The sequence below is a fragment of the Argopecten irradians genome, chromosome 4, assembly GCF_041381155.1.
Source record: "Argopecten irradians isolate NY chromosome 4, Ai_NY, whole genome shotgun sequence".
NCBI lineage: Eukaryota > Metazoa > Mollusca > Bivalvia > Pectinida > Pectinidae > Argopecten > Argopecten irradians.
In genome coordinates, this window is record NC_091137.1 from 28,801,097 (window position 1) to 28,822,014 (window position 20,918).

Here is a 20,918-nt window from a genome sequence, read left to right on the forward strand (position 1 = left end):
TCCTCCCGACCGGCTATGAGTGCAGTTCAATCTTAACGCATGCGCAACATCCACCACTCTCCGTAGTAAACAAAACATGGCTACCGTAGTTTTGAACCAAAAGGTTTCCGCCAAAACAACCAACTGACTCACCTAAAATGCGAAAGGAAAGGCAATGGAGCAGCGACAATCCCAACAACTGACTCGGTAAACATTACGACGCATGGAGAGTGTTAATACAACTTGTTATAGTGAAGAGAACAGTTGAAAACGAGCACGCGGCTCCGGACCGCTACTGTACGTACCTAGGCCTACTACCCGGTACTCCCTGCTGATCAGCTGATAGTGAGTGAGTCTTCGTATTTTGATCATTATGTAAATAGTCCCTAGCAGTATTTTTTTCATAAATGAGTGGTCACATATGGTCACATGTTTCATACCTGTTCCCCAATCGCGTAAAACGTAACCCTGGGGTAAATAGCGGTTCTTTCGTGGGGCCTCTTTAGGGGTAATGAATGCCCTGTATATTTATAAAATGTACCGTTGTAATGCATGTACAGTTAGAATGTAACCGCTAGTGCATTATCAAGCTAAGATTTGTTTCAATTAATCTATAATATTATGCTACCGGTCAATTCATACAGTTCTGATGTATATATTTATAGATTTTTAATTTGTAAATTTTTGTTCTGTAAATGTTCTGGTAGTGTTATACACATACATTGTATATGGGATTTACATTGTAGGTTAATTGGTAAAATTGTATTGTATATGTTCTGATATACACATATACATATGTACATGTAGGTTTTAGCTTGTTCTTTAGATAGGGATTGGATTTCACTTTTATGTTAACCATGCTTGTATGGAGCAATTCCTCTAAGAATATATTCTATGGGGCGCGTTAGCGCCCCATATCGAATATATTCTTAGAGGAATTGCTCCATACAAACATGGTTAACATAAAAGTGAAATCCAATCCCTATATTTACACGTAACCAAGTTTTTAACATTAAAAAAAAATAAAAAATACCCGACTCTTGAAGCGACGAAACCAGTCGATAGAAAGTCGGTCATATGTGGGAGGGGCTTGCTCAATGGAACAGCCCGAGCTGCCACTTCACATTAGATTGATTTATTCTTCCGCGCCAGCGAAAAAGTTCAATTTGATTGAGTAAAAATAACACAAAATGCATTTTTTTTTCAATGATAATGAAGTTTAATGTAGTTGAACATCAAAGCAGTATTCATTTTAACAAGAATTGTCCTTATTAGACATCTAATATGAAAACAAGAAACGTGTGCTGCGCGCGATGTGCATCGAGGCGAGGCTGACACCCACGCTCAATCAGAACATGTCATTCAGTCACTGTTTGCCGAAATTGAACGTACACCCGTGAAACACGCCGTTGGTTAACAGGCCGGAGTTCAAATAACTAGCAGAATTAGAAATTGACATCTGACTTTGTGCGATAACATCACTGGAAGCTGCGTGACTATCGGAGATAGGCCTAGCGACAGTGTTTGGTTCAGTGTTGGATGGGATATCTTCACTGCTGATCGATGGCGTGTTTGCTGGCGCGGAACTGTCCACACGTGTGTTACTCGGCCTACTAGCTGTACATGCAACAGAAGATAATGTTTTGGACAATGCCTGCCTCTGTTCGGACGTACATGATCTGTTGTAAGATCTGATGGCGGATTCAGTTTTGTGACCACTCATGTACATGATGTGTCTAGCTTCAAAGCCATGATTGTTCAGTGCATCGATAGCTGTAGCCCGCAAGCAGTGGGCTGTGTATTTAGTTGACAGCTGTGCAGCAGCACATATATCGGACATAAAGTTGCTGTATGTGCGAGCGGCGAGAGGTTTATTTGTGAACCATATGTCGTCACCTGACTTAGCAGTTTTCATGAATTGATTAAACAACATGGTGGCGTTTGGATCCGTTTTCCTGATTAAAAGTTGGAGCATTTCAACCGGACAGTTCGGACCCCCTGTTGAGTACATGCGTTTCTCAGGGGCATCAGAATTGGATATACCACCCTGGTAGTTCTTCTGTTGGGTCTCGTGATTTAGAAGAGCATATGTACCGTGTTCGTCGGATAAAAAATTGAAGGAATTTACTCGAAGCTGTTTGTGGAATTCTAAACCACGCGTCACGAAATGGATAGCAATGTAATACCAGACACACTGACGGAGTGCAACAGGCGAGGTGTGGGCTGTTGACATGTAAGTAGATATTTTCTCTAGATCGCTTTCATTTATGATGGGTTTGTGTTTTGTTGCCCTTGACGAACCGTCACGCATTCTCTGTTTAAGAAGTCCGGTCAAAATTTTGTTGCTCGGTTTAAATTCCTTATCCTTAAGGTTCATGTAATGGCTTAAAACAGTGATATTTTGCAAGCCTAAAACGCATTACTGTGCTGCAATTGAACAGAACTAATTTCATTAATTGTTGGTATATACCCTGGCTAACTGTCAGTCTTACTGTTGATATGTAATTTGTGGAGCTGCGTGTAAAATACAGTAAAATATGAGAAAAATGTATAGTTCTGGAGAAGACATAGAACTCGTGTGAATTGCATTGATGGAACCAAATAATCATGCCATCGTGTTCAGTTGTGAATATGCCAGGTACTCCAACAGTTTGTTTGGCAAAATCGGACCAGCAAATAGCGCAGGAGCCTAGTGTAGTAAATGCAAATGGCTGCTATAAATGGCGGATCGAAAATATCGCATATAAGAAGCCATCTCAATTGATACAAATGTTTTTATAGACACCAAAAGGTACTCTGAACATAACAAGAAGACTCTTCACGAAAAAAATAGTTCAAACAATCTGTTTGGGGCGAAAAATGCAAATTTCCGGAAAGAGCCTCAAAGTCCACATTTTAACTATTTTTTTCGTAAATATTCTTCTTGTCATGTTCAGAGTACCTTATAGTGTATATAAGAGCACTTGTATCAATTAAAATGTCTTTTTATATGCTATATTTGTGATCCGCCATTTAAAGCAGCCATTTGCATTTACAACAATAGGCTCCTGCGCTATTCGCTGGTCCGATTTTGCCAAACAAACTGTTGGAGTACCTGGCATAGTCACTACTGAACACGATAGCATGTTTATTTGGTGCCATCCATGCAATTCACACGAGTTCTATGTCTTCTCCAGAAATATACATTTTTCTCTTATTTTACTGAAATTTACAAGCAGTTTCACAAATTACTTATCAACAGTAAGACTGACAGTTAGCCAGGGTATATACCAACAATTAATGAAATTAGTTCTGTTCAATTGCAGCACAGTAATGCGTTTTAGGCTTGCAAAATATCACTGGTTAAAGCCATTACATGAACCTTAACCAAGTCTATATCTCTCCCCAAATCTGTTAGTCTACGATTAATCGCTCCTCGGATGTTAATTAACGTGTTTTTGTGGTAAACTTCGGCCTGTTGCGGAGGGAGGGTTCCTGTGCGTTTGTCAACATTTTTGGGTCTGGCCTCACAGTAGAATCGTGACAGGAGGTCATTCAGTTGTTCAGATGTTACATTATTCATATCAGTTTCCATACCGTTGGATTCCATGCTCCATGCTGAAATAAAAAGTCATTTGTGTAACGGATAAATCGGCAGATAATCGCTGAATAATAGTGTGATTACTGTTGTTTTACCGATGTTCAACATTTATTGAGCAGCTTATACGAATGGCATGTCACAACATGAGGATTTATAAATTGAACACCTACGTACCTTGAAAGATTCGCATTCCCCAAATAGTGTTCTGTTTTGTTCGGTTAGACTGGGCGCTTTCTGATATGTCGTTTCTCTCTTTCTCTGTTGTGGTTTTGAATCTTTTGTTGTTGTCATTTATCTCATCCGTTGTTGTTGTAATAGTAGACAAACTCTCGGAACGAGTAGCTATAGGCATAGGACACAGATCACTTGTCGGCGTTTGTTCTTCAAATTCCGGTTGAGTTAATTCTGCAAACATTTTTTTTATACCTTCTGCATCGTTGTCGGAGGCAACAATTTCAACCATTGCATGCATTTCTAAGTCCAACTCTGACAATATATCGTCATCAGAACTGTCCATGAAAGTTTCTGTACCATTAACGACATCATTGTTAATGTTGAAGTCCCCGTACATCTTGACGTATCTTGACGTGAAAAATCTAACGTCGTTCAGATGACGTTGACGTTAGCAGACGACAAAAAAAAACGCATTGCACGTCGGGATATTTATTTTTCTGTTTCTTTATTACAAACATTCGTTACAATAATCTTGTAAAATTTTCTTTTAAAACATATAACAAATCCACGTGAAATAACAATAACAACATGTTGTATGTCTTCATGTAAACAAACCCATGTGTTTGAGAAAAGTAGTTCATGTTAACATTTTCATACGCAAAGTTCAGAAGGTCAATGTTACCATGCAGTTATGGTAAACAAAATCGGCTAGTACTTGCGTATAGTGACCAAGCCGAGCAAGTGTAAATATATATATTTGGAGGACACATACAGTATTATTTCTGGTCATAATAATAAATAGTGTTTGTATATTTATTACAACTGTACCTGGTTCATGTGTATATGACAAACTTTACAGAGTTGAAATGTACTGCAGCCATGTATCATTTATAATTATTCTGAATTTTTGTTGGAACTATAGATAATGAATTTTGTATCTTTTTTGAAACAATATTTGATTCTATCAAATGCATCAGTGACACATTCACAACTTATAAAATGTTTTCTCTAAAATAAAAAAACCCCTGTAGAATGAACCTACATTTATTCATTTATATATATTTGAAATTGATCATTTCAATTTTTGTCATATTCAACAGATATAAAAAATTGTTGGTTCTTTTTTTCAGGCACCATGCATGCATAGTGACATGAATACAGAAAGTTCATCCCTTGGACCTGTATACAAGTGTATGTATACATATACATACAATTAGCATCATATGAAGACTGAAGAATGTTGATATGAGTGCTCTTGAAAGTAAACTTTTCCAATATGGACCTAGAAGATCATGAACAGAACATTTAAACAGTACTAATTTATTAAATGTTCCTTTCAACTGTAATCATTAAATAAAATTATGATGCAATACTTTTTCATTGTTTAACTTTGTAGAAATATTTGTTTATATTAGTCCTCTAGATCCAGTGATTATAATTCTTGCATCCATATGTTGGCCCATTTGTTTGTCAGGGCTTGTGAGATAGCTTTTCAATTACTTTTAAAATATAAGGATTTTTTTTACATATAGCAATATAGATACCATTGTCTTAGGATTTCTAAATTCTACTTTACAAGAGAGTAGACTCAACATATAAATAAAACCATAAAACTAGCAAGTTATCTGAAATGTTAAAAAAAATTTTTGTCTGAACCAAATTTCACATTTATTGTCTATGTGTAACTTGTACATAGACCATTTATGTATTAATACTGTAGTAACAGTGATTACAAACACATAGACTAAAATGTAGTATGTAGTACTATGTACATCTGTCTTTGATTTGAGTTCTAAACAAAAAAGTGGTACCTATTGGGAAGTTGTGACTTGGGCGGAGGGTGAAATACAGAAGAAATAGCTACACATGGAAAAAAGAAAGATATACAGTACCATATGGATTCAAAGTTGCTCCAAAATCAATGAGACTAAATAACCAAAAAAAAAGCCATGTAAACCCCAAATATGCAATGACCAGATCAATGATAAAGCACCCTTCCACTTCCACTTATGTGTAGCTATTTCTTCTATATTTCAACCCCCCACTCAAGTTACAACTTCCCAACCTCATGATTCTTCTCTCTTTTAGCCCCCCCACCCCCACCCCCCAACACACACATACCTGATTGATTGTCATGTTATTTCAGGTTCCTATTCAGGTATTATTCCTAAAAACCAAAAAGGGTATACACACTGTGTACTCTCAAAGGAGGGGAACCACTTCATTCAAAAATGGAATTTACAATTTCATCTTAATTTTGAAATTTTCAATTTAATTATTAATTACTGGACTATTAAAACAGTATAGAACCCCTCGGCTACAGCAAAGTACTGTGGTACACATTTCTCTTAATTAATTACTTTTCTTCAACTCAATCATCTTTTTCTCCAGAGCACAAAAAAGAACAGGAAACAACAGAAAAGGAAAGTAACATACATGTAGGCCTATATGTTTTCTGGAAATATATATGATGTGTTAATTATCACAGCATAGGCCTACATGAATGTGAAGAATTAAATATTTTCAATGTTTGAGAGAATTTCCTAGTTGTAATTCTATAGTAGCTACATGGAATGTACGTTTACATATATACATTGTACGATACATATACATCATAAAAGTTTCTTTCCTTCCAGCTTGACATTCATGTCATCTCTCTCCAGAACTCAAATATTGTTTACAAAGAAAAACAACCAGAGACATAGATAATTTAATTAAATCTCTGCAAAAAACTACACGAATAATTGAACACATATATTGTACTTGTAAAATATCTATGTATGAGCTAATTTATTTTCACATCTTTGACAGCTACATGCATGGACGTTCTATGGAACGTTTTCGTGTGGTTTTAAATGGGAAATTATGTTACGATTATTTATTTATTTTAGCATTAGTGGTTTATCACACGAAACGACACCGACACGACTGAGAAACACATGTCCATGTTGACATTTCCACGCAGCCTCGTTTTCAAAGAGTTTGGCGAATTTATATTTAGAACTGTGCTAAATTTACACGGGGCTTCCCCAAAATTCCAATGGTCAAAACTGGACACCATAAGCAGAACTTGACCATCATTATGGTATACAATGACTTTTGGAAGGGCAAAGAACGTATTTAGACTGGTTTCTTTTGCCCGACTATTCACTTTAAACTATAGAAGTATGTGATGTAATAATTATCTAGCATAAACTCAAAGATATGAACTCAAAGATTTGGATTTCTCTGTGTCCATTCAAGGCCTAGACTGGTTCGCCCGTTGTGAGTATATTGTGAGCGGGTGGGGTGTGTTTCTTGATGTCTTCGTCGGTATGCTTCAGTGATATAGCACTATACAAAGGGCAACAGTTCCACTATACAAGAATACACAACATGAATATACTGCAGCCTCCAAAAAAAACATCCCGCACAACATACACGCACCACACCGCATACATGGGAGACCGTCCTTCCATGACCATAGCTGTTAATAGGACGTTAATTAATCAAACAAACAAATAAATAATTTTCTATATATTAAAAAAAACTGCAATCATTTAATCAGCGAAACTTAATAATCATGAATATCTGACATAAAGCATAATCGACAAATACGTGATTTTTGTTTACTCACGGTTGATTGTTACAGTGTAGAGTTCCCGTCAGTTTTGATTTCGTATACTTCTTATACCTTCACATACCCAGACGCATATGGCGTTGGAATCGGATAATCTGTGCGTTACTTATTATTCACATAGATCACTTTTCCCTAATTATATATGGAATTTAATTATTCATTTAATGTTTAAAATCTTAACTTTATGGAAATATGCGTATAGCATAGCACACCGCGCATGCGTATGTTGTTAGATTGGCATATAGACATGTACTTCGCAGTACATGTTGAATTTGTTTCAAGATGAGCTCCATTTAATCGACCAAAGCAAGATTCAATCCTTATATATAACAATTCAAGCACTTTATGTTATTGAAAAGTTTTGCGAGTCTCTCTAGGTCTGGGTTTGTGCAAATGTACAAGGAGAGACGTAAGAAAATAGTCCATCATTATAATACAACTTAATAGCGTAAATATTACAATTTATCATACATTCACTTATGATAACTATAACTTATTTGTCTCAAAGTGTGGAGAGTCATCGAAATCGTAACATTATATGAGCGGCGTTGCTTTGATAGTTTTAGCCTTGATACAAATTAAACTTCTTATTTAAGGTAAATCAACATTCATTGACTGTTATAAAGTATTTTATTTCATCGCTTCGGCTACATCATTTGTTTGTAACGAAGACATTTTATTCTTCGGTACCACAATGTTGCGCGATTTGAAAAGCCCACCATCTAATGATGGTAGGGGGCTAAAAATCGATAAAATGTGCATATATAAGAAGACAGTCGTTTAGATAAAAGAGATAATATACATTCTAAATTTACTCCTCTTTTACGACCATCAAATAGGGGCAGCTAGCCCTACCAGTTTACCATTTAATTACATGAAATATAAGTAAATAGTATGTTAACGAATCTTTGATAGTATGCTATGCCTCAGTCGATCCTGTATCAGGAAGTCGTCGTTAATGTTCTAAATTTAGAATTATTTTGTAAGCATCTATACCTGCACACAGTATAATTCCATATTTATAACTATAACCTTCATTATACCATTATGGCCCTCTGTGTAGGGATACATCTAGAATTGTCTCACTGAAAAAAGTATTTTTCTCGAGGACTCAAGTAATCTTGAATCAAATTAACCAATACCATATATATGTAGTGTTTAGTAAGAAGAATAATTTCATTGTCAATTCTGTTATATTATATAGACCTATATGTTCAAATAGCCCAAATATCATTGCTTGTTTATTTACGGCAAAGGGAATAATAAGAACTTCAAATAATGCGTCAAAGCTTGTCAGAAAATTTTGAACCTCATTGCATTCCCATTGATATGGATAATTGTCTTCCTTTCTATAATAAAAAAGTACAATGTGGGTTATTTTTTAGACCAATCTTGTAAATATAAGAGTTAGTTGATAAAATATGATGGTTTATTCGAAATTGTAATCATTGGAATTTAGTATTGAGAGTTACCTTGAATGGAAGAGAATATATCTTTTTCCATGTGTCATTATTGAAGTCAAATATAGTTATCCACATACAATGTACTGGTGTGTTTCTCTATAGATGTGATAAGCACTTCATAAAAGTCCTGAGAACCTTTCTTCGTTTTTAAAATAATTTCAAGATCTGTAGGTATAACTGGGTATGGTATGACACTGTTTGGAATATGATGATTTTTAAGGTAATTTTTAATACTTCTCAAAATTCTCTGAAAGAGTAAAAAGAGCAAGTTGTTTTATCCTTAGTTAAATTATTTATTATCATATACCAGTATTAAATTTTTATCAACAACTTTATTCTTATTATACCACAAAGGTGCTTAGCTGTTAATAGGACGTTAATTAAATCAAACAAACAAACAAAACAAAAAAGCTTTCAGCACAGAACAATTGTGTTTCTTGTACGGTTTTTCCCTTTAACCTGAGCTTGTACCATGTTTTAAAACGTCATTCCAAAAAACATTACTATTGTGAACTTGAATTTATTTTATGTATTCACAACCAAAGTTTGCCAAAAGTTTTTAAAATGCATTGCCATTTTCCTTCTGATCTGAAAATCCTTCTTACCCATCCGATTTTTAAAGATTCAATAAATACTATCAAATAGAACATTTTAAGACCACCATTTATATAGTTCTGAATAATTATGTTTATTTTCACTTTGTCAGTTTTGCCATTCCACAAGAAAGAAAAAAGAAAGGAGTTTAGCTCTTAATGAATTTCTCCTCAGGATTTGGTAAAGAAATAGATGATTCAACTGTGATATCAAAAACTATTTGATTCTTCTGACTTTCCCTATTGGAGTAAGCTTTCTTTTACTCCAACTTTTAATCATAGCTTTAAGTTTAATAACTTTTTATCGAGATTCATTTTAGGAATTTTATGCAAATCTATATAAAATCAATTCCGAGTAGTGTAAACTTTTTCACTCCCAACTTAAAATTAAGATATGGTAGAAAGACATCACTACCATATATTTTGCTACCTATCTAAACTGCTTGAGTTTTACCCTAATTAACTTTTTAACCAGAAACCTTTGTAAAAATATCTAACCCTGCAGGTAGGGCGTTCGAATTGTACCTGCTGCCCCTATTGCATGATCGTAAAAGGCGACTAAATTTAGGATCTTATCTTTTCTCTTCTTCCTAACTGACTTTGTTTCCTAATGCCTCCCTTGGCACCGCCTCACTTTTGGCCTGGAGTTGAGCGTTCGCCCCTGTGAGGAAGGCTATGGGTTCTATCCCCTGGCCGAGACACACCAAAGTCTATAAAAGTGGTAGTTTCTGCTCCTGCTTAGCGCTCAGCATAATGGGAGTGGGACGACTGGTTCGCCCGTTGTCAGTATAATGTGACCGGGTGGGGTATGTCGCTTGGTGTCTTCGGCGGCATGCTTCAGTGATATAGCACTATAAAAAGGGCAACAGTTCCACTGTATAAGAGGACACAACACGAATATACCACAGTCTCCCAAAACACGCACCTCGCACGAATACACGCAACACACCGTATACATAGGAGGCCGTCCTTACATGACCCTGGCTGTTAATAGGACGTTAATAAATCAAACAAACAAACAAATTGTAAAAATATCAGATCATCAACCGCACCCTTCAGTGATTTCTCTGTTCCATTTAAAATTAATGAAGTGTCATCAGCATATTGTGAATTCAGAAAGGGGTAGTTATTAAAGAATTAACCTCTTACTTTGTTTAGTTTATGAGATGATTAACCCAATGGAGCACGAGGTAAATTGCGTAAATGCGAAACGTTTACGTAAAATTTACCGACTTCTCCATTTGGTTTAAATCATCTCATAAACTTAACAAAGTAAGAGGTTAATCCTTATATTTACAATATTTTCTTTTAACAATAAAATCACTCAGAACATCAGATACAATCATTTTCCGTGTGCTATTCGCCGTTAAAATTATCTTCGGCGGCATGCTTCAGTGATATAGCACTATAAAAAGGGCAACAGTTCCACTATACAAGAAGACACTGCATGAATATACCGCAGTCTCCCAAAACACGCACCTCGCACAACATACACGCAACACATAGCATACACGGGAGACCGTCATTGCATGACCCTGGCTGTTGATAGGACGTTAATTAATCAAACAAACAAACAAAGTAAAAATTATACTGCAGTAATGTTTCATCTTGCTCGACGGCCATTCAAAAAAGCGCGCCGTTGACTGACAGCTTCATGTTCAAATGTTTCAGGTATTCATACGCACCGAATTGGGTCACGTTCTGCACTCAAGCTATTGGGAAATAAACATATGTGCTCAAATTTAGTTTATCGATACAGAAACAGTGGCAATTGTAAATATTAACATTTATACCATATATATTACTATTATTTCTGTGTATAGACGTATAGCCAATATCTCTACACAAAGAATACATACATTTGGGGGATATGGGTCACCTTGACGACAACCAAGTCTTATATAAAAAATGGTGACAAATTTCCCCCTGATTTATAACAGAATTGGTGTTAGCATGCAATATCTTGAACTATTTCCTAAAATCATTACCAAAGTTAAAATAGTTCAACACTTCATCTATAAACTCCCAAGAAACCGGGTCAAAAGCTTTTTCAACATCAATTAATAACAACATTCCTGGTATATTATAATGCATAATATCGTATACAAGGCGAGTATTTTTCTCTAGGTAGCGTCCTGATTGAAAACTTGTCTGATCCAAGTTAATTGATTTATTTAAAATTCATTTAAGTCTACAAGGTATTGAACCAGAGGCAATTTTATAAAAAAAAATTAAAAGAGAGTTTGGTCTCCAATTTTTTATGAAATATTTTGATTTATTAGCCTTAGGTATACAAGTAATTATGCCCTGACGTTGGGTAACTGATAATTAACCAAAATTAATAGAGCGTACAATAAAATTTCCTAGTTGCTTCCAAAAACATTTTTTTTTAAATCTGAAGTAAAACCGTCTGACCTAGGGCTCTAATTATTTTTCATGTTTTTAAGTGATTTAGCAGCTTCTTTTAAAGTTAACCTTCTAAACTAATTGCCTCTTCTCGGTTTAATTTAGGGAGTACACAGTTTTCTAGAAACTCGTTTAAGTTAGTGTCCCTGATATCACTTTCTATCCCATATAGCTGTTCATAAAAAAAGATTAAACCTCGTTTAAAATATCCCTTTGCTTTGTGAATATATCCCGTTTTAATTTTGGAAATTTTGTTTTGACGTGAAGGTCCTATTTTCTAAATTGCAAAAATAATGTGTTGGCTTTTCACCTTCATCAATCCATAAAGACTTTGCCCTTATGAGATCTTTTTCTCTAAACCTACTTTGCTTTTTTGATAAATAATGTGTGATATATTGTTTTCCTGTTATTTCCAATAATAGGGTTTCCAAAAATGATTGATCATCTATTACTAATTGAAACTCTGAATCAGAAATAGTATCGGTGATATCTAGATTGTATACAGGAAGACAATATTGAGTTTTTATTAGGTCATGACCTAGAGTCGTCATGTTTCGTCCGTCGTCGTCCGCCGTGCGCTAACTTTTCACATTTTTAACTTCTTCAAGTTCTACCAGTGGGATTTGGCTGCATGAAATGATCCTGACATGGTCCCGACAAAGTGTTGTTATTTTTCGGGTCAATCCGAACTCCAAGATGGCCGCCACAGCCGCCGTCTTGAAAACACATTTTTAATTTCTTCTCAAGTTCTCACGGTGCGATTTGGCTGAAACTTGCATGAAATGATCCTGACCTGATCCCGAAAAAGTGTTGTTATTTTTCGGGTCGATCCGAAATCCAAGATGGCCGCCACTGCCGCCATCTTGAAAACACATTTTGAACTTCTCAAGTTCTTACAGTGCGATTTGGCTGAAACTTGCATGAAATGATCCTGACAAAGTGTTGTTATTTTTCGGGTCGATCCGAAATCCAAGGTGGCCTCCACAGCCGCCATCTTGAAAACACATTTTGAGGGACTTCTCAAGATCTACCGGTGCGATTTGGCTGAAACTTGCATGAAATGATGCTGACATGGTCCTGACAAAGTGTTGTTATTTTTCGGGTCGATCCAAAATCCAAGATGGCCGCCACTGCCGCCATCTTGAAAACACATTTTGAACTTCTCAAGTTCTTACAGTGCGATTTGGCTGAAACTTGCATGAAATGATCCTGACATGGTCCTGACAAAGTGTTGTTATTTTTCGGGTCGATCCGAAATCCAAGGTGGCCTCCACAGCCGCCATCTTGAAAACACATTTTGAGGGACTTCTCAAGATCTACCGGTGCGATTTGGCTGAAACTTGCATGAAATGATGCTGACATGGTCCTGACAAAGTGTTGTTACAACTCTGGTTTATTCCAAATCAAAGATGACTACCATGGCACAATATCTGATTAATTTCCTATATGATTATTGCCAAGGTAGTCCAGATGACCGTTAAGGACCTTCGGCCTCTTGTTTCTTTAATAGTTTTATTTATGGTATCAAGAAAATTTTGGTCGCATAACAATGAGTTATTAAATTTCCACAGACCTGTACCTTTTTTAAATTAATTAAATTTCAATGTAATAGTTGGGAAGGAATGATCAGACCTATAACCCGACTATGCCAGAATTACAAACACTTGGAAGTAAATTTGTTGAAACTAAAAAAAGTCTAATCTGGCTTGTTTTATGGGTCAATATTTCCGCCATGTATATCTTACAGTATCTGGATGTTGATCTCAAAGACATCAACTAAATCAAAATTGTCTATAATATCTAAAATCTTATCATGAGCCCTTGGATTATTCACTTGTTCATAGTTTTTGTCATAATCTATGCCAGGGTCAAGCAGCAGGTTAAAATCACCACAAATCAGACAATACTCATTATCAAATTCAGAAACAGTTTCTTCTATTTTATCATAAAATGTAGGTGTGTCTGAATTTGGACCAAACAAAAGTAACTAAAGTGGTTTTCATCCCTTCAATTTGTAAAGCTAACAAATTACCTGTTAAATCCATTTTTACATCAAAATTACTATTAATAAATATAGCTGTACCCCTAGCATTTGATTTAAAGGAATTAAAATAGCAGTTATAGCCCCATTCTGTTTGTATTAAATTTTCTATTTCTTCTGTGAAGTGTGTGTCTTGCAAACAGTAAATATTGTAAAAAAAAATATTCCTCTTAAACAAGAGAAAACATCCTTCCTTTTTAGTTTATCACCCAACCCCTGACAATTTACTGTCAAGATTCTAATACCCTCCATAATAAATTCGAAAAAAAAATATTAGACCTAGGCAACCAACTCTACTCAATTAATTATTCTTGGAATACTTATTCCCAAACATAAATAAGTAAATAAAATATTTGGTTTCAACGCTATTCAGTATAGAGAATGTAAGCTGAAAAAAATTCATAAGTGTGAATTAAAAACAGTTTGGGGAAATAGTAGGGGACAAACAAGAAAGTTTACGTTTTTTTTTAAAAGTAATAGTCATTAACAGAAGAAACATCTTATCGTTACTCAACAAAGGTGGGGTAAGGTAAAAATATATCCTACACCCAGAATGAAGCACTATCCACGATTCATCTTAATGATCATTACTCTGAAAAGTCTGGCTGGAAGGAAATAAAAGACCAAGATCAGACTCGGAGAAAGAATAAGGACACATAGAAGAAGAAACGGGATATGAACATAAGACATTAAAAAATGCCAAAAGGCAGGCAAAGACACCGACTCGCTATAAGCCATACGCGCACATCTTTCATGTCACCAATGCAATCGTCTGATTATCCGTACACACGTGTAACGTTCACCACTACTCGCCTAGTCTCGTTCAAACAGACCCTTATTGTTAACGTGCTGCACATACCAAAACAAACGTCTGGTTGAACGAAAACTAGCTCACCGGAAGTTAACATATCATAACCGGAAATAAAATAAGGCGAAATAATAGAGGTGAAAAAAGAAAGAAAGAAAAACAACAACGGACAGTGTTTATCCGATTATCTTGACTCAAAATACAGAGACATACATTATTGTCAACAAAGACTTGATCTATGGTGTCAATTATAACTAACTTTACTTACAATCACACCTAAAACTACACTTAGAATATCGCTGCACAGGTATTTCATAAAGCATGGTCGGCTATCATAAATATATATATATATACAGTATCAGTTAGCCGTGGTACCAGAGTATACCGAACACATCTCATTATTCTGGCTTGTAACAATGTATGTATCTTTAAAAGCCTGAAGTTGTCATAATGTTTTTTTCGTTTGTTTGTTTGATTGTTTGATTAATTAACGCGTCCTGTTAGCAGATATGGTCATGCAATGACGGCCTCCAATGTATGAGGTGTGTTGCGTGTATGTTGTGCGAGGTGCGTATTTAGAGAGACTGCGGCATATCCATGTTGTGTTATCATGTTGTGAACAAACCTCATTATTATGGCTTGTGACAATGTATGTATCTGTAATAGCCTGATGAAGTCATAATGGTGGCATTAAATTATAGTAAACATTACTACGTGTAGATATATGAAAGAAAATTAAATAAAAACAATAATAAAACTTATAAGTACTGTACCTGTCTATGCACGTGATTATATCAGCACTTCCACATGCCTCACATGGAGTACTCTAATAATGGTATTGTTTATAAAGCACAGAAAAAAATATATAACAAAGTGATAAAACGAAAACCAAAAGTGTTAAGTCTGAAGAAACTTACTGTAGTACTTTTCTCTGTTTCACAATATCTATTTTCTTCGTGCGGTGTGTGAATTTACATGTCACGTTACGCGGTTTTCCCTGGTAGTGAGGTCCGAGTCTATGTTTGTAGGCCCTGCAGGTAGGGCGTTAGAATTGTACCTGCTGCCCCTATTGCATGATCGTAAAAGGCGACTAAATTTAGGATCTTATCTTTTCTCTTCTTCCTAACTGACTTAATCTTTCCTAATGCCTCCCTTGGCACCGCCTCACATTTGGCCTTGAGTTGAGCGTTCGCCCCTGTGAGGAAGGCTCTGGGTTCTGTCCCCTGGCCGAGACACACCAAAGTCTATAAAAGTGGTAGTTTCTGCTCCTGCTTAGCGTTCAGCATACAGGGAGTGGGACGACTGGTTCGCCCGTTGTCAGTATAATGTGACCGGGTGGGGTGTGTTGCTTGGTGTCTTCGGCGGCATGCTTCAGTGATATAGCACTATAAAAAGGGCAACAGTTCCACTATACAAGAAGACACAACACGAACATACCGCAGTCTCCCAGTACACTCACCTCGCACAACATACACGCAGCACACCGCATGCATGGGGGGGCCGTCCTTACATGACCATAGCTGTTAATAGGACGTTAATAAAACAAACAAACAAACAAACAAAGTCTATGCTTGATATCGATATCGTCCTTGTTTATCCTTATTTTCGGCGAATAATTTGATGATACTGCTTATGTCTGATACTATATCATTAATGAATATTGAAAACAACAAAGGTCCTTATATGGAGCCTTGAAGAACGCAAGATTTTATAGTCCTGTAATCGTAAAACCCTCCATTAACTACGACTCTTGTATTCTACTAAGAGATAACATTTAAACCACCCCACAATGTGTCCCATGATGCCTACATTATTCAGTTTATATAGTCATCCCCTGTGTCAGATAACTGAACGATAATTATTTGGCGGCTGCCACGATAATTATTTGGCGGCCGCCACTTAAATATCTGGCGGCCGCCAAATAAAACATTTTCGCTATCCTAAAAAATATTTTCGTACGTGGGCCTAATACGCTTCCGTACCAATGCCTCACTTTTGGCATTGAGTTGAGCGTTCGCCCCTGTGAGGAAGGCTCTGGGTTCTGTCCCCTGGCCGAGACACATCAAAGTCTATAAAAATGGTAATTTCCGCTCCTGCTTAGCGCTCAGCAAACAGGGAGTGAGACGACTGGTTCGCCCGTTGTCAGTATAATGTGACCGGGTGGGGTGTGTTGCTTGGTGTCTTCGGCGGCATGCTTCAGTGATATAGCACTATAAAAAGAGCAACAGTTCCACTATACAAAAAGACACACCATGAATATACCGCAGTCTCCCAAAACACGCACCTCGCACAAAATACATGCAATACCGCATACATGGGAGGCCGTCCTTACATGACCATAGCTGTTAGTAGGACGTTAATTAATCAAACAAACAAACAAGACTTTCAATATTTGGGGATTCTCAGTCTAGCCGACGTTTGCATTTAATAGTATTAAGGGTATATATAGCTACACCTCAACCATGTTGGTTTCTGTAAAGGTTAAAAAAAATTAGGTCACCTGAGACAAAGTCTCGAGTGATCTATTCTAATCGCCGTTTGTCCGTTGTAGTGCGTCGTGTAAACAGTTTACATTTTCGACTTCTTGTCAAATAATGCTGAAGCAATTTCTATGAATCTTTGCAGAAACCTTCTAAGGCATAAGGCCAATCAAAATTGTGAACTATAGGACTCCCCACTCCCCAGGGGGCTGTGGGAGGGGCCAAAAGGGGTGAAATTGACTAAAATTTCAAAAATCTTCTCCGCTCACACATGTGGTAGAATCAAAAATTGTGAATTATATGACCTTGGGGTCTCCGGTTTCCCCCTGGGGAGGGGGTTAAGTTTACTATAGTTTATATAGTGAAAACACATTTTGGAGCATTATTTGGTCATTTACAACAGAAAATTAGTCGAATGTTGCCAGAAATATCCCTATGCGATGGCAATTGAATCCTACCAAATTTTCCATAACTGACCCTTAGGGGCGGGGCCAAAAGGGGTCAAATAGGCTAAAATTTCAAAAATCTTCTCCTGAAATTCTGGAACTGGTAGAATCAAGTACTCTTCATAGATAAAAAGGTCTTAAGGTCCTTTACAAATATTGTGAATTATATGACTCTGGGGTCTCATGTTTCCCCCTGGGGAGGGGGTCAAGTTTACTATAGTTTATATAGGAAAAACACATTTATGAACGTTATTTGCTTATTTTTCATAGGAAATTAGTCAAACTGGGTTAGAATTATAAGCCTGAGACGACATTTAATTGTCGTATTCATATTGGTCCTGGCAGACCCCCAGAGGCCTTAGGTGTGGGCCAAAAGGGGTCAACTTGGCTAACTTTTCAAAAATCTTAGGGAGTGGGACGACTGGTTCGCCCGTTGTCAGTATAATGTGACCGGGTGGGGTGTGTTGCTTGGTGTCTTCGGCGGCATGCTTCAGTGATATAGCACTATAAAAAGGGCAACAGTTCCACTATACAAGAAGACACAACACGAACATACCGCAGTCTCCCAGTACACTCACCTCGCACAACACACACGCAGCGCACCGCATACATGGGAGGCCGTCCTTACATGACCATAGCTGTTAATAGGACGTTAATAAATCAAACAAACAAACAAACAAACAAATTCCTCTGATTCACAGATTTGATGGAACCAGATACTCTTCATAGATTGGAAGGTCTTAAGGCCCTTAACAAACATTGTGAATTTCATGGCCCTGGGATCTCATATTTTCCGCTGGGGAGGGGGTCAAATTTACTTTAGTTTATACAACAAAAACACATTCATGAACATTATTTGCTTTATTTCATAGGAAATTAGTCAAACTGGGTTAGAATTATTAGCCTGAATTAGCATTTTAACACCATATACATATTGGTCCTGGCCGACCCCCAGGAGCCAGAGGGGAGAGGCCAAAAGGGTTCAAATTGGCCAACTTTTCAAAAATCTTTCTTCTGAATTCACAGATTCGATGGAACCAAATACTCTTCGTAGATTGAAAGGTCTTAAGGCCCTTTACAAAACGTGTGAATTTCATGGCCCTTGGATCTCAGATTTTTCCTTGGGGAGGGAGTCAAATTTACTATAATAATTTATATAATGAAAACACATTTATGAGCATTATTTGCTTAGTTTTAATAGGAAATGAGTAAAACTGGGTTAGAACTATTAGCCTGAAATAGCATTTTAACACCATATCCATATTGGTCCTGGCTGACCTCCAGGAACCAGAGGGGCGGGGCTAAAATTTAAAAAATCTTATGAATTCACAGATTTGAATGAACCAAATAATCTTCATTGATAAAAAAGTGAAATTTATAAAATTATTGACACTGACTGACTTTGACTGACTTCTACTTTGGTTTTGTTGTTTAACGTTGACGATGCAAATTGGAATTTTAAGCATAAGGTTCGGTAACATAATACACTAACTATCAAAATTAGAAACAATAAATGAAAATTTAATATGAAGGTTCAACTTTAAAGTTTTTTCTTATTCGTAAATACTTTTTACAGATTTGAACCAACTTTGCTATACTCTTTCTGTATCACCACTCAGGTGACCATCAAAGCCTCTTGTCTAATTGAAGAATAGAATCTTCAATTTCTGGACATAACCATGTCTCAGATATAGCTATAATGTCATACATAAAGTGATTGTAGAAAACGCTCTCAATTTCATCTAACTTATGAAAGCGACTCTTACTTTCATCTCTGATGGCAAATAGAGAATACACGGTTAGTATCTTACAATACAAGGTTTATTTTGGTGCGAGACTTAGGAAAGCCGAGATGACTCGGCAAAGCCTCGTCGTCTCGGCTTTCTGTGTCAACCATTATGGCATTCAAAACGAAAGCAAATTGACTGTTACTTACTTTGTTTCGCTTGAAGCGAGTCGCTTCTTTGATGCGGAGGTAAAGATTCATTCACTTAACCGAATGAGAGTGTACTCCTTTTTACTGCCATGGGAAATAAATAAGCGCATTCACAAATAGTAACCGTAATTCTATTCAGTGTGATATATCACTGAAAGGAAATGAAAATACTCAACTAACAATAAATACCCATTAAAGAATTACTTTACAATACATACCTTTGTCATGAGCCAAGAAAAAGACGACACCGCCATACGCTATTTTCGATATCGTAAAAATGACGTCCTTTCGGTGGATGTGACGCCGCGTTTTAGCGGGACTGAATGACGTTTCATTCACCGGAAAGTTCAAGTTCTGGGTCAAGTTAGAAAAAGTTCCATTAGATATTGAACAAATTCACGTGATCGTATTGACGGATAAAGTATATCGTATTTACAGATAAAGCACAAGTTTATCCGGCAGTAGTTATCGGTCAGTATATGGGACAGTTGCAGGATAAAAATACTTCGTGCATTTATGTGACAGATAGATAGATTGTCAAGTTTATTAGGACCGGGGTTAGGCTGGACGTCCCCACAAGTAAGGAGAAGAGGAAACAATAGGTAGGTAGCATATGCAGAGTAAAACACTAACAGAAGAAGGGTGAATACAGCTATGTGAGGATTTAAAAAAATGGTTTGCATCGTACATTTATACTAACGCTTATTTTAAAAGAATAACAGCTCCAAATGCCAATCGTGTACCTGTATTGCGCGAGACAGATCATTACAAAGAGGAGAGTAAAAGGGTAAGGACAAAAAGGAAGTAGGGGAAAAGTTCGAGATCAAATGATAGATCGGAAGAAATAGGGAAAAGATAATGAGGCGTATAATAGGTAGGACAATACATAAGGAACATGCTTACCACTAACAATGCAGTTTGAAATACAATTTGATACCATAACAAACGGTGGAAAATATAGATTTAGATACAGAGATTGGGAATTGTTTACATCCCAAAAATTACTTTACAATTGATATTTAGCTATGACATTGACGACAAAGACACTTATTTCCATACACAGCACATGAACAGTAGTGCATCAATATATTTACATAGCTATTAATAATTTCAAGAGTGCCTAGTATAAGTGTTGCCAAACATATGTAGTACATTGATAGTAGTGAGCTATTTATGATACAAATAACAGTATATACACACAGGCATATTAAGTTTCCTTCGATTGTACATTTCTCGTCCTTATCGTTACTGCTTAGTACTTGTACCTTTGTCAATCAGACAAACAGAAAGTGAGCCTTCACATTTATCAAAAGTTGTTACCGTGATGGGATTTAGATTATCCGACATGATATTGGGTCAGATATTTTGAATACATGCATGATATGAAGCAAAA

At 36.4% G+C, this 20,918-nt stretch overlaps 2 protein-coding genes across 8 annotated transcripts in view; both read right to left on the reverse strand.

Moving 5' to 3' along the window:
* The window catches only part of LOC138321201 (histidine N-alpha-methyltransferase-like), a 50,803-nt gene that overhangs the window by 19,904 nt on the left and 9,981 nt on the right, over nucleotides 1-20,918 (reverse strand). For 3 of the 7 annotated variants that reach the window (XM_069264700.1, XM_069264695.1, XM_069264698.1), the window contains exon 2: nucleotides 19,744-19,879. The exons of 3 other annotated variants lie outside the window; for them this stretch is intronic. In XM_069264700.1, the coding sequence (XP_069120801.1) occupies nucleotides 19,744-19,879 (136 nt within the window). Of the gene's footprint in view, nucleotides 1-284; nucleotides 786-19,743; nucleotides 19,880-20,918 lie in introns of those variants that run through there. One more of the 7 variants, XM_069264696.1, reaches the window with a different exon arrangement.
* On the reverse strand, nucleotides 1,346-4,868 carry LOC138321199 (uncharacterized). Its single transcript, XM_069264694.1, has 3 exons — nucleotides 3,734-4,868; nucleotides 3,341-3,576; nucleotides 1,346-2,344 (listed from the first exon to the last, which is right to left on the reverse strand). Exons 1-3 carry the CDS (start codon nucleotides 4,128-4,130, stop codon nucleotides 1,346-1,348), a joined length of 1,632 nt encoding a protein of 543 aa, XP_069120795.1. The 5' UTR covers nucleotides 4,131-4,868.